General features: G+C 42.6%; 1 protein-coding gene across 1 annotated transcript in view; it reads left to right on the forward strand.

The window, feature by feature from the left end:
* The window catches only part of LOC137790338 (protein turtle homolog B-like), a 49,101-nt gene extending 40,701 nt beyond the window's left edge, over positions 1–8,400 (forward strand). The window contains 7 exon segments of the mRNA XM_068584484.1: positions 1,513–1,739; positions 2,075–2,159; positions 2,283–2,444; positions 2,639–2,684; positions 4,322–5,935; positions 7,485–7,527; positions 8,332–8,400. Of these exon segments, the coding sequence (XP_068440585.1) occupies positions 1,513–1,739; positions 2,075–2,159; positions 2,283–2,444; positions 2,639–2,684; positions 4,322–5,935; positions 7,485–7,527 (2,177 nt within the window). The 3' untranslated portion in view covers positions 8,332–8,400.
* The last annotated feature ends 6,483 nt before the right edge of the window (positions 8,401–14,883 follow it).

Below are 14,883 nucleotides of genomic sequence, written 5' to 3' on the forward strand. Positions count from 1 at the left end.
AGAAGAAACCCCCAACCATGAAACAATATTCATGATGCTATGATTAAACAAACAAGATTGTATGATTCGGAAAAACAATAACATGTCCTGTACTTAAAAAAAAACAAAGAAATGGTGCACATGCAAGGAGCTGGGGCGGCCTGAGATTCCTTAAGTAGAGGATATGTTTTAATGCCCTGAGTACCGGTAATGTACGTGATAATGTAATGTACAGAGTAAGCATATTTAATTTGCAAAGCAGTAAAGTCAGAGGTGTAACTAATGACGGGACTGATGGTGTGAGTTATTATACAGGTTGTTGGTTCCACCTGTTAGACAAGTCAATGTGTTTGATGTGAAAAATCTGTATTAATGAGCTGTTGGTTGGAGGATGTAGCTGCTGTTCAGAAATTCATGTTTTGAAGGCAATTTTTAAGCAGATTTACGTCTTTTTTTTTTACTTCTTTTTTTCTTAAAATCCAACTCGTGCCTCAATTGCATGCTGCCACAGTATCCAGTCTTTGTGTGCTGCTGCCTGAACTCAAACTGAATTAAATGTGTATGCAATTTAAAATCAATAGCAGTAAAAAAAAAAAAAATAGGAGAAAAGACATGATGGAAGAAAGATGCAGTGCTGGATTTTAAGTGCTAGTGTTGAATAAAGGTACGCACACATCCGACTATTAAGAGAGAAACACCACGGTTTTACAAACTCACGTAGCTCTGCTGAGTCAGGCTTTTCTATTTACCAATCCAACCCTGAACTGTGAATAACTCAAGTATGAAGCTGCATTAGTTTGAACCACCCTCTGTGTTTGACCCTCAAAGACTTGATGACAGTAACGTCATCACAATACTGGCTTTGTTCCTGACAGTAAACCCGGATTCTGCTCCTCGCTGCGTTGGAAAGCGTACCTTCATTCAACAAAGGCTAAATGAGGCTTGAAAAATGATGACCTAGTTCACACACTCAGATAGAAGCTAATACAGTAGATGCATGGCAGCAGACAAAAAGCCTGTTTTGAGTTTGTACCATATTTTTTCACGACCTACGTAGTCTAATATCGCAAACTGGTTCATCACAAAAACATTTCGAGGCCGATGTTTTAGCTCCAAATCAACATTTGTTTACACTTACACTCTCGCTCTGGATGTACAAATAGCTGTGCAGTGTGTGTTCAATTGTTTTCCTTAAATACACACTGCACAGTTATTTGTATTTTATTGTGTGTATATATTTTACATATTTTGCACATTTTGAACACTCCGTTTACATTTCATTTAATTGAATGTCCTTAATACACACACTGCACAGTTATTGGTATTATATTGTGTGAACATATAGATATATCATTATTATTTTGGATATATCTCTCATCCCTGTTCTTTTATTTTATTTTGTGTGTTAGGTTTATTTAATTTATTCCATTTGGTGTCTGTAAAGTGTTGGGTGCTACTCTGACAAGAAATTTCCCCTTGGGGATTAATAAAGTATCCATCCATCCATCCATCCATCCATCCATCCATCCACAGGCTCTCCTCTGGGTACTCCAGAACCACTGGTGCTTCTTACTCCACCACGGTGCCTCACAGCCAACCGCACGCAGCACGGTGTCCTCCTCACATGGCTCCCTCCAGCTAACCACTCCTCACGCATCGACCGATACATCATGGAGTTCCGCCTCGGGGAGAGGTGGGAGGTTCTGGATGACCTAATCCCATCCACTGAGACCGAGCTCATAGCCAGAGACCTGGTTCAGGTCAGTTACGGACACGTGTCGTCGATACGTTACATTTACATCGACTTGTTAACGATCAAAACCAAGCATCATAAAAAAAAGACATCACTTTCAATCAATATTCCATTTCTAAACATAAATATATTGTGCCTTTTTTGTATTTTAGTGCATTTTAATAACCATTATAAGAGGAAATTACAAAAAAAGTTTGTGTGTGCTAGTTGGATAACTAAAATAAGATCTGCAAATTATAATGTTCTTATCTGGATGCAAGTAATAACAAATAGAAAAACTATCATATATATCATTATGATAAATGGGTGCATTTTTTCAAATCTGCCGTGTCTCTCCCACAGGAGTCCTGGTACGAATTTCGAGTGATGGCTGTCATGGATGACCTGATCAGTGAGAGCAGCAACGTAGTGGGAGTGTCCAGCACGGGTCAGTTTAAAAAAAAAACACACATTAGAAACTACACACGGAGCTGCTTGCACCTGTAAGGGATATTTATGTGAGTTTTGTGTGTGTAACATCTCCCCTTCACCCACTTGTTTGCCCCATCAGATCCCTTCCCCCCTGCAGAGTTGCCTGATGAGGGGCTGGCGCGGCCCGTGGTGGCGGGGGTCGTGGCGACGATCTGTTTCCTGGCAGCGGCGGTCCTGTTCAGCACTCTAGCTGCTTGCTTCGTCAATAAGCAACACCGCCGCAAAATCAAGCGTAAACCAGGTCGGTGTTATATGAAACGTGTCATAATTTCATGTCTGACCGTGGATTGATTACTGTATGTTTCCTTTTAGAAAGTCAATGGAATAAGTCTTGCTCCTGTGGTCCTGTTGTCTCATAATCCATCCCTGAGTCTGTTGAATACTGCGAGCAGAAGCCAGAGGAAACGCTAAATTTAAATGTCTTTGTCCTCTCAGATCCTCCCTTGTCGGTGACACACTTCAGGAAAAGCATTGAGTCACCGTAAGTAAAGTCGATGCCGGAGCGGTCTGCAGTCTGCCAGAGGGGGCGACTACTGTGCATCTTCTAATGCACCCTTCACATGATCTCCCTTCCCGTGCATGCAGTGAGAAGGCATTCGTTTTTACAGTAACACAACTGGAAATACAGAATATTTTGTAAAGTCTTGTTAGTAGCGCTGATTATCACACACAGCATGCTTCCTCCTGTGCATTCGGATGAGACTTAACAGGGCAAAGAGATGGTACATTTGCTAAGACGTTCAAAGCGCAGGTGGATGATTAAAAACAGAATGGGTTTCTATTTTCGAGCTCCTTGAAGGGTGTGCAAGAACATGTACAGTAGCAGCCTCTAGCGGATTATGGGCAGATTAAAGAAAATTCAAAGCAGCCGAGTCAGCATTTTAAGCACATTACCCAGAGTGCCCAAGCTGCAGTATGTCTATTGATTTTTGATCCATCTGTGTTCTTTAACCTCAAACGCTGTCTGCTTTCTGCATGATTCCAAGTGTGTAATAATGCCAATCTTTTGTTTAGCTGCACATTTAATGTACAGTATCCGCTACATGTGTGTATTTGTCTGTCTGTCTGTAAATCTTGTGTACGTGTATGACTGCATTCAATCTCAAAAGACGCTCATTTGTGACAATAATCTGTGTGAATCCCATTCCGGAATAAATGTTTGTTGTTGCCTGAGACTTTAGGTAAACCGTCAGCATCAGATACCTTTGTTTATGCTTTATGAAATGGTCCAGGCAGGTCAGGGAGCTCGCACGTAGTCCTTCCTGCAAGTGGCATAGTCAAGTCTGAACCAGGCCCATGTCGTTTGTCTCTCAACGCAGGCCTCCTCTCACCCCCTTGCCAGGGGTAGAGCCCTGCTGGGACGAGCCTGCCAGGAGCAGTTTCTTGCCCCCGCCCGCCAGCCCCCTGTGAGTGCCTGCCTGCACTAAAATACAGAGTGTGCTGCACTGCACTGGCTCGGCTGCATGGTTAATGCATTGCATAGAAATGATCAACTGACAATGACAAGTTGTTGTAGTGAGGCCTACCATTGGTCTATTTGCATGCACAGACTTCCATGCACCATACAAGAATTTTAAAATGCATTAGCTCAGCTGCATGTACAGTTAAGTACTGTGTATATGCACTCGTAATGATGTATGTCTACCTGATGCATTCACTGAACCCAGTAAGTGTTGACTATGCTGCTCCTGGTGTGGGCAAATGAGGCCTGGTTAGATATCATCCGCTTCCCTCACATCACAATTTGGTGCAGCATATGGACATTGGTCTCACGTCTGTTCAAGTAGTAGATTCAATAGATCTGTGAAACGGTTCTCATGGTTGCGTTGTTGGTTCTCCTCTCATCCTGTCATCCCGGCTTGGTTCATTAGACGCTGTCCTATCAGAATGCTGCCGCCACCATGAACATCATTATCATAATGCAGGTCATTATGGCAGTCTTGATGGAGTGCTTCGGCTTTGTGTTGTGTCATCTGTTCAGCTGAAGAATGAACACACAATCATGCCTCTTGGTTTACAGAATCCGTTTTATTTTTGTTTGTTTTTTTAAGTCACACACGTTCCATTTGGGTTTCGTCAAACTAAGCGAGTAACTCGTGTCTGCGTTTCTTTCATTAGGTTGTCATCGGGGAAGATAAGTCCAGAGAGCTCTCCGCCATCTCGGCCCCGCTCTCTTTCTTCAGACGGTTCCCACGGCCCAGGCCTCTATGTCAGGAAGCTGCCGAGTCCTCTGAGAGAACGAGACAAAGAGCTCTCCTTCTACAAGAAAACCAAGCGTGCCATAGCCAGCAAGAAGTACAGCGTGTCCAAGTATGAGGCAGAGGTCACCACGCCCATTGAGCTGATAAGCCGCGGCCCCGACGGCCGCTTCATCATGGAGAGCCCGCCGCCCCGCCGCATCCATGGCTTCCCCTTCGCGGAAGAGTCTGACATGTACCCCGAGTTCCAGCAATCGGATGAGGAGAATGATTTTGACCCCGGGCCTCTGCCGCCAATCATGCCCACGCTGCGGCCCCAGCTCTCCCCAACGTCCTCCAGCCTGGAGTCAACGCAGCCCCCCAACTACAGCCCCCGCCTCCACAGGGCCATGGAAGGTATGAGCTTTGCAGAGGGCAGTGCACTTCACGCCTCAGGGCAGGCCCCGGCCTCCCGCTACAGGGGCTTTCCCCAGGGCCCATTTTATGGGTACCTAGGCAGCCGCATTGAATCAGGGATTCCACCACCATTCTACATGCCTGACATCAGCCCGCGTAGCTCCGCTCTGTCCTCCCCACCAGGCACCGCCGAGGGGCCCTTTGGTTACCCCTCCATCCCCGAGGAGAGCGGAGAGATGGAGCACCATCAGTACACTGCCTCGGGCCATTCTCTGTCTCACTCACACAGCCCTCCTCGCTCTCCTGAAAGCTGGCAGCCTCATGAGTTACCCTTCCTGGGTCTAGAGGGTCCACGATTCATATACCCACCTCACCATCCCTTACATCCCCTGCAGGATCTCCCCGATCCGCCCCCATACCCTCCTCACTCTCTCCCCCCCAGTCGCCTGCACCTCCCTTCCCTAAAGGATCCAACATGCCCCGGACTCCTGCAGCTGGAGGTCCCTATGGCTCCCCCAGGCAGAGACAGGTCCATGGGGCCTCCAGTTAGGCGTTTAGCTATGCAACAGGCCCAGAGTCTCGGCCAGCTCAGACACACGGCCCACGGTGTGGGCGTACCAGTGTTGCCTTACCCTGACCCGGCAGCCCGTGCAGGGAGCCCAAGCACAGCCCCCAGTAGTAGCCCTCAGTCCTGGCTCAGTCCGAGGGCGCGGCGCCGGGCGGAACCCAGCCTCCCCCCGCTAGTGCTCCAGCCCTCTCGCCTCTCTCCGCTCTCCCAAAGCCCCCTTAGCACCCAGCCGGGTTCCCCGGATATTCTAGTGCGGCCCCCTCCGCGCCCCAGCATCCTCCGCACCTCTCGGTCTCTGGAGATGCACGAAATCACCATGCAGCCCTCGGTCAGTTTCTCCCGGCGGTCCTCCCTGTCCGCCTCTCCCACTCAGAGCCAGGGCGGCAGGCAACCCAGCCCCAGTTACCACGCCCACATGTCCTATGCCTCCACTGCAGCCAGTTACCCCTCCCAGTCCCCCTCTCCCCCTCTGGAGTGCAGGGATGTTTTCGGGCAGAGGCCATCCCAGAGAAGGACAGAGGAGGAGATGCTACCCTCAGAGCCCTCTCAGCTCCAGATATCAGCCTCAGGGTAGGTGATCCATTCCAGTAGAGAATAGTCACATATTTATTTAAAGGGGAGATTCTTCTCCTCGTCTGCTCCCTATTCCAAATATCCTAAAATTTTACCCTCAGTTATACATTGATGTTTCCATTTAGGACAAATTCTGACGCATATTGTACTTTAATATGCAGAAGGCATGTATTTGCATTTAGCACACACTGTATCAGTTCATAAAAATGACATTTAACTAAACTTGATAGCATGTGAAAACTCAATTTGATTTTAAGATGATGTATTATTGTCTTCATCACGATATAGCTCATATTTTATCCCAATAAAATATTCATCCCAATACAAATTGAAGTTAAAATAATGACTTGAGCAACATTTAGCTTCAGGATAAAGAAACCCACAAGTTTACTGTTTCAATCAATTAATCAGATCAATTATTAAAAGAACTATGAAAGTTACAAACAAATGTTTAAGTTATGTGACGTAAATTAGTGTGCATCACAAGCAAAAGTTGTTTTCATGCCCAACATGAACTATTAACTGTGTATTTGATGAACATTTACATAATTGCTAGTACACTCTATTTTATAGAAAACAAAGGTACCACTTTCTGACAATCTACTCTTTATTAAGCATATATATGCTGCAACTAATATATGTAGTAATAGTTAATTGACTGTGTATTCATAAAGACATGATTAATGAAAAAGGAAAGAATCCAACAGATCTGCCGAATCATCATTAATCATTATTTAATAAAGTCCCAGGAATTTCTCACCAAGCAATGAACAGACAGAAATAGTCATCTGCACAAAAGTAAAACATTTTGATAAATCAATCATTCAAGTCTGCAGTTGTAAATGATTCAAAGTAACAGTACCGCAGTGTAGAAATACTTAAAAGTCCTGGATTCAAAATGCTAAGTTATCAATATTGAATATTGATAACTTCGTTACTTCTCTGCATTGTTAATTGTTGATAAATACATTTTAGTATGAATGCTCTGCAGAGGATCAAAGGACAATCTGATGAATATAAGAAAATATATAAAACAATTAGAAGACAAATCAAGTGTCATGCTGGAGGAGGATGTACGGGTAGAAATTAAAGCTTATAACTTATCATGTGAGTGATTTATTAACCATTAAAAAAGCCTTTATAAAGTGTGTCTTATTAGAAATTGGTACCAACTGTATCAGGTTAAAAACTCACAAAGAAAGGAGGGATTATTTCCTGCAATAATCTGATGGATCAGTTCCCCCGTACACAGATTGACAGTCAGACATTACGCAGGAGGATTCACAATCCTACACCTAGATAAAAAAAACTAAGCTGAGACTCATATACTTTTACGCCCCTGCAGTTATTTCTCTACTGCACACATTCCTGCGCCCCCTCACACCCACCTCACGCCCCTACGAGCTACAACATACAGTAGCTAAAGCCTTGCAGCAGCAGAGACTCGCTCCTGCACCATCACTGGCCTTAAAGGGAAGGTAGCTTATAGGGCTGCTGCTTTATAGAGGGTAAGGGTCTTATGTGATTTGTTTTTGATTGATCTCAGCTATCTGGGCAGCGTTGTGACCCGGTCCCCTACGCCGCAATAGGTAAGGGTCGGACCCATGTCTGAGAGGGGAGGGGTCAGCAGGGGGAGGGGCTCTAATCACTCTCTCCTTTAAAGGGGAATTGCTTTGGGTTGTGCCTCTGTGCTGGATTCAAGTGAAGTATAACTAATGGTAATAATGACCGCAGGACACATTTGTCAATACTGTCCCCAGGCACAGTACGCCTGCTGTGGCGTAGGCCGCAGTCATTAGGCTTGTGAGCAAGCACGAGGAGCAGTTTTGGACCGTGGAGGAAGCATTTTTGTCTTTGGATTGTCTTTTGAATACAGACATGTTTCCCTGCTCAAAAAAAAAAAAAAGCCTTGAATCAATAGAGGACGCACATGAATGATAGACTGGAGTATTCCCCTTTAAAGTTTTGTTTCATGTGCAAAATGCCATGCATGCATTCTCTAAACTTCTCTCTACGACCCAACAAATAACAACGATTCTCAAACTAAATTCTTCGTCACATTTGTTGTCCTTAGTGCTTTCGTTTTTTCTGTCATGTGACTGTTTTTTAATGGCCATTTCCTCTTCCTGTCATGTGACTTGTTCTTTAACGGCCATTCCCTCTTCCTGCCATCTCCTCCCGTCAGCATGGTGAAGCCTCTGTACGCAGTGTTCATGTTTATGAAAGTGTGCTGTACAGTGTTCATGTCTATGGAAATGTACTCTATTTAACACACTGTGGCATTTGCACACAGTTCATGTGACGATGGAAATATTCTCTATCTGTCCGGGACTGTTTCTTACATTTGCCTCCTCCCCCTCTCTGCTAACGGCTCTCAATCTCTCTCTCCACAGCGACAAGTGATGGACAAGCGTCTCTAAAGCTTTGTGTTCCTATGCCTTTTGAAACATTACATGTTTGGCACAACAACTTGACTTAATGCAACATTGAGTCAAGTTTTGAAGCTGTTTATACTCCGTTATTTCAAAGGAAGAGATGTTGAGCCAACAGTGAGGCTCAAGAACTTAAATGTTCAGAGTTTGTGAGGTTGATTCAATTTGATTTTATTGCATCTTTCTATGAGAGATGGACAACAAAACCGAGTATTCGGTATGAGGTAAAACTGCATACTATGACAACGAAACTACTTTACCTTTAATTATATACATTGATTCTTTGTCATTACACTTAGCATGTATTACTCATGAAATGAAAATAGTTATTCAGGGTTTAAAACGTTTATCTTCAGTTATAAAACACACACTTCATCGTAAAAAACAAACAAACACTTATTTAACTGTTAGAGAAATGCTCTACTGTCTGCTCAGTGGGAATAGTGGTATTGGGAGACATTTAAAGGACAATCCAAGATTTAATTGTTACGGGAAGGACCACAAATTATTTTCATTTGATGAGTTTTATACAGCAAAGAGCATTTCTGAAGCAGTCACTATTTAAAGATGCAAACTTAAGTGAGCACAGTAATTGAAATAATTGTGTTAACCTGAAACGTTTCCTACAAAATGCCCTGATTTTGAATTACAATCATGGGACCTAAAATTGTACTTTTATCTCACACTTTACCCTCCATCGTATAGTTTACTACAAATCCTGCACTGGGTCTTTAACGTAATGACTGTTTCAGAAGAAACTAAAAAAAAGCTAAATAATTTCACCAAATCCACTTTATGTCAACTATTCTTTCTTTCTCTCACTTCCTGTTTCCTTTGAGTCTAACTTTTTTTTTTTAATCATCCATCACTGCAGATAGAAAGTAGAAACTCATCATCTTAGTGAAAGGGCTCTCAGTAGAAGTCCATGAAGCTCATTACATCACACAGTACAATACTGAAAATGCAAACTGACATTCTGTCTTTTCACGTCTGAGGCGGGACCAAACACGACGGTCGGATTAATGCAGAGCAACCTATGCTGTGCTGTCTCTCTTCTTCTCAGGGAGCCTTTAGGTGCGTCTAGTGATCCTGCCGGGTCTGAGAGCTTACCAGCACTGCTACACCACTGTATTACAAAAGCCAAGGGAGTGGCTGCCAACAACAATAACAACACGACCTCCGGAAGGAGAACAGGTTCGTCTGACTGTCGGATAAGCGATCGATCTTAAAATATGTGGGGCGGTGTGTTACTCCTGTGCTGCTCTCTCTGCCTCCCCTTTTCAGGTGCGTGTCCCTCTCAGACCCAGCAGCAATCTCAGACACCCCAAGAGGGACAGGATCTCCACACAAAGAGGAAAAGGCAAAACAAGAAGAACCCCTATATCTATTTGACCTCCTTACTGCACCGCAGGCAGTCCGAGGAGGACCAGACAGGCATACTGGCCAGTGCAGACGCAGAGGGCCCGAATTATGGGACTCTCCGTTGACCCGCGGGCACACCAAGCCATTGGACTTGACTATACTGATCCCACCTCAGCCCCTCCCTTCTCCACCTTGGTCTCCAGCTAATGCATCTTCTCCGAATCTCCAAAAGTGCATCGGCGTTTTTGGGGGAGCGGGAAACATCCTCCTGAATCCTCTGGGGGTTGGAAATCATATTTCAAGACAAGAACAATGGCTTTTCTGAGTCGTCCACCACCCTTCTTGTCGCGGAAGAATTTCACTTGAAAATGCTCTGAAAATATATAATGTACATAAATAGTAAAAACAAGGGAATTAAGCTTCCTCCTGAAGTAATAATAATGTGTTGGTTGAGTATGTAACAACACGTTAAAGATTTTTCACTCACTGGTCATTGAGGGGTCCATATCTTTAGGTTTTTCAGTGATATAGTGTACTGTGAAGCCTGGTGCGTCCTCGGACATGGACATGAGTCTACCTTTCCTACAATACAAATAGTGTCAGTAATTAAACACAGGGTTCTACCACAAAATATACCTCAGAGTAAACGCAGAGTTGCTGTAGTTCTTGTGGTATATTGTACGTACTTGACCTTTTTACACATAAAACGTATGAACAAAAAGGTTTTTATCACTCCGCACTCATTCAAACGGATAATATGGCCTGCCTTTATCTGATTTAAGAAGCTTTTTACTCCCAGTAGTAGCTGGCATTTTGTGTTTATTTTTTCACCTACGATCCAATGCCAACCATTAGAGAACTGTCTTAATTGTAGACCTTGACGGCTGAGTGTGTTTACGCTTCTCATTATAGCACCGAATCAAGATTAAGATCCTTTATGAGCGCTCCCAAAATCATTTGGGACTTCCACGATCACCAGAGGTCGAGCGTGTAGAGTTAGAAAAACAGGGTGATGAATTGTGAAGTGTACTGTTGTATGTATTTCATTATTAAGGAATCATTTGTGAAACGTGGCACGTCTCGAGGTGCCTTTTTTTGCCTTTTTCTCTCTTGTTTTTACGAACATAAACTGCCTTTTTCTTCGCCTTCTCATATTTGTCTCTCCTGGCTGGTCGGGTCAGGAGGACTCCAATATTATGTGTTTTTACTTTCTCTGCCAAGGACACAAGAGAGAAAATGCTATACAGAGGATGCATTACTCTTGTTTTTATTTTCATTTATATTTGAAATTGCTACTTGCGACAACTGTGTACATCCAAGTATTACAACAGAACCAGAATACCCATACAGACAAAGAAATAGAGAAGTTCAGATTTAAAAAAAAAAAAAGGCAAATAAATCCAATGAATATCACTTCAGTGGAAAAGTACAGAAGTACTATGCATGAGTCTTCATGCGGAACGAAGAAACCAGTAGAGTAAAGATGTTAATGTTTAACAACAGATGTTCGAGGAGAATGCTTCATAAAGCTATCCACAAGCGATGGGACATATCCAACCAACGGCCACCCTGACTGTTTATCTTTAACAACTGTATATTACGTGCTAGCTACTTCTCTGTATGTTTGTTAATTTTTTCGACACTAACCGATAATGAATGTATGTTTTGCTGTACAGGAAATGAATGTCCCGATGTCGCAGTACATTGAATGACCCCTTACGTTGTTTATAGTGCGGCTGCGATTGGTGCGCTGACCAGTTGGCACATTAAGTCCAAATTCTTTAACTTCTATCCCTGTATGCGGTAACAAGGAAACCGGCGCAGGTTCTGAGCCGAGCTCCCAAAAGTCACCGACTCCCCTTTTCTGCTAATGCTAATTCAATCACTCAAAGACAAATCAGATACGTTTCCATCTGCTTCTAACAAATCAAAGGTTTCTTCGGCAAATATCCAAATGAATGAATCGACTCAATGTCTGCTTACTGAAATCTCTTTTGACAAGTGAGAGAGTGATGATTGCCTGAAAGTGAGAGCGTCAAAGTGCATATTCTACTGTAGAAACATGGTTTCATGTAAAATACGAGTTAAAAAAAATAATCTATATTTGTTATGTACTGTACATGGTATGTATTGTATTTGTAAAGATAAATCCAACCATGTTTTACAGGAAGACGTTCTTGTATGAGGATGTGTAAAAAGACGGGTGAGGATCCCGAGGAAAAATAAATTAGATTATATATAAAAGTATTTGCTTACAGTACGGTTTTAAGTGGATAATGTTTCTAAAACATTTTAAGGTGCCTCATTTGTCATACTTTAGCAGACGTTATTTTATCTGAAAAGAAAAGAAACCTTAATATTACCGTACAATATGTATTATTGCCATAGCCCGCTGGCTGCACAAGTTAAGTAGTATTTTCTCTGATGTATAGTACGTGAATGCCCATTGGAAAAAGCTTTAGAAGCAGAAGTGTGTTGCCCTCTATAATAATATTCCTGGAACAAAGTAATACTGTATTTTGCCCGCTCATGAGCACACATGTAGATTCGCTCCAGATCGTTCGCCTTCAGGTGTCCAAAGCAAATACACTGAAGGAAACTTTTTCTATGAGTCACAGACATGCTATAGTCAGTATACAATTCGTGCTGTGGAGGAAGTTGTGTTTACATTAGTTTGATAAAGAACAGTGTGTTAGGGCATAGTTGCTTTCAACATTACGACTTGGTGCTATGTTTAACTTTGTGGTGCTGTAGAATAGAGGTCTAAAGATTTTCTTTTGTTTTCTGTTCCCATGAGCAACTCTTTCGGCCCGGTGTGTTTGAGCAACTCGCTCCGGTAGACACTAGAGGTCCTTATCATAACAGTATCATGGTGTGATGACAGTGATAGAAAATACTGGAAAAATAGTATAACCTCAAATAATAGAGACTTGTGACCTTCAAAATGAACTCAAGATGACCTGTTTTCTATAGTGTGTTTGCAATGTCTGTCTGTGCTTCCAAGGTACCCTCTCTAAAGCATATGTGTGATGATATTAAGAATATTAACCCAGCCTAAAAGGAGAAACATAACCTGGTTTAGATTAGTACACAAGACGCGTGGGAGGGAATCTAAGAGCATCGTCAGGTCACGAGGGGAATTTTTCTACACACTTCCTGTAGGTCTACCATCTTTGGTTAACGCCACTATTTTTCAAGCACACTATTGCAGGGGCGCGACCGTCTCATGTCATCTCACCACCGTTTCGACGGTGTGATTCCTCCAAGTACTGTACAGTCTGGCCATGAGTAGTCATCAGACCACATTTGTATTTATTGCTGATTCTCCTGGTAGGAAGGTATCACGAACGCTCATGCATCCTCTCCGTGAGTTTGAACGAATGGATGTCGTCTTCCGGGGCTCTTTTTTGCATATTCAACAGAAACATGTACAGTGTTTAAGAGGGCTGCTTTGGACGTACTGTTAGTTACATTTTGATTTGATTTGATTTTTTTTTTTCAATTTTTCTGATTACAGCTTTTAACGCATCAGTAGGTGCTGGTAGGATGATACTTAGAACTGATTTGATTTTTTATTGTATTAATCTTGCATGTAGTGACAATACAAACAAAAAAAAAAGAAAGAAAAATGCCTATTTAGCAATCATTCATGGACATCCGAGCTGGTTGTTTTTGGACGGAAAATAGAAATATGTAGTATTTTCTATGTTCTCTGTTTTTTCATGTGTACCAGCACTGAGAAACTAGAATGTATTATTATCGTAGGCTACAATAAGCACTACATCGTTGACTGTTTTTAGCTAATGCTCATACTCAAGCAAACCAAGTAGTGCTTAAAAAGGAAGAAAATTTACTACATTTCCTTTCATTTTCATCCACTGAACTCTGTGCTGTACATCACATGTTTACATTCTGTACCATATGTTGTTTTTTCTACATGATTTGTCTCCATAGTGTTCTTTAATTTGTTTACAATGTTCATATGTAAATATTTCAAAACATTTTTTTTTTTTTAAACTTTTTACTCTGTTTTAAAGTGATAACCTGGTGTGTTTTTTTTTCCTGTCAATTTTCAGACTTGTCATTCTGTTCTGTCACTGCATCAGGTGTTACGCTTCACTTACCTTTTTGTAAGCAATTAACTCATACTGTATGGTGCTGTACCAAAGCCTTATGTATAATATTTGTATTACTTTCTCTCTCGTTTGCCACTGCTGTCCAGTGAATTCTGTATCGTCTGAGATCACGTCTTACTCACTCTTCATGTTCAACTGCCATGGATCTCGTTGCTTTATTGAGTAAACAGAAACCTGAACGAACTTTAATGTAAAAGCATCCTGGCCTGTGAGGAACTGGCCTGGATCCGTCGGGACAGTCGCCATCAAAAGCCTTTCTAGGGAAAACTGCACAGGCTCACTCCTGGCGGCTCACCGTGACGCAGACACGGGCCTGGCACGTGATCTACGCTCCTGTATATGGCATGTCTATGAGAATATGAAAGCAGTGTTGTACTCATGTAACCATATCATTTCAAATGCTTAGTCCCATACGAAATTTTCCTCTCAAAATTTTTGTATTTTGATATAATAAAAAAATCAAAAGAGATTTCATTTTTTCTTGTTGCCGTTGTTTTCTTGAAGCTCCTCTGATCCTCTCTGTGGAAGGTGTAGTTCATATGCAGGACACAGGGTGTAGGTGTTGTGCAGAGAGATGGCGTTTCTGTGTGGGTGGGGTTATTATGGGACACACTAACGTCAGCCCGTGAGATAGTGAGAAGTGCTAGTTTTCAAACTCTGTTTTTACTCCAAAAAAATCACAACGATCCTTTGAATTTAGTCTTAAATGTGACAAATGCGTCTTAATTTAGAGCAAAGCAAAGAGCAAAGGTTGAGTTTACTTGTTGTTCAATGATTCATATTTTGACCCCTGCTCTGCCGTCTCCACCCAAAGGTGAAGGAATGAAGTGTGTGTACGCATGCAGAGCCCGAACAAGGAGAACAAATAACTTGAAAGAGGATGAGGTCGGTCAGAATGACCTTTGTGCTTTGGTTCAAATTCCCTCTGCTGGCTGAAACAAACATGAGCAGCCATCTGCACACACCTGAGAAGTGCAGTTGATCCACTGGTCAAACACACAAACAGCCTCGTTTC

The sequence above is a fragment of the Clinocottus analis genome, unplaced genomic scaffold, assembly GCF_023055335.1.
Source record: "Clinocottus analis isolate CAN_PGR_092001 unplaced genomic scaffold, fCliAna1.0.p SCAF_2, whole genome shotgun sequence".
Classification (NCBI taxonomy): Eukaryota; Metazoa; Chordata; class Actinopteri; order Perciformes; family Cottidae; genus Clinocottus; species Clinocottus analis.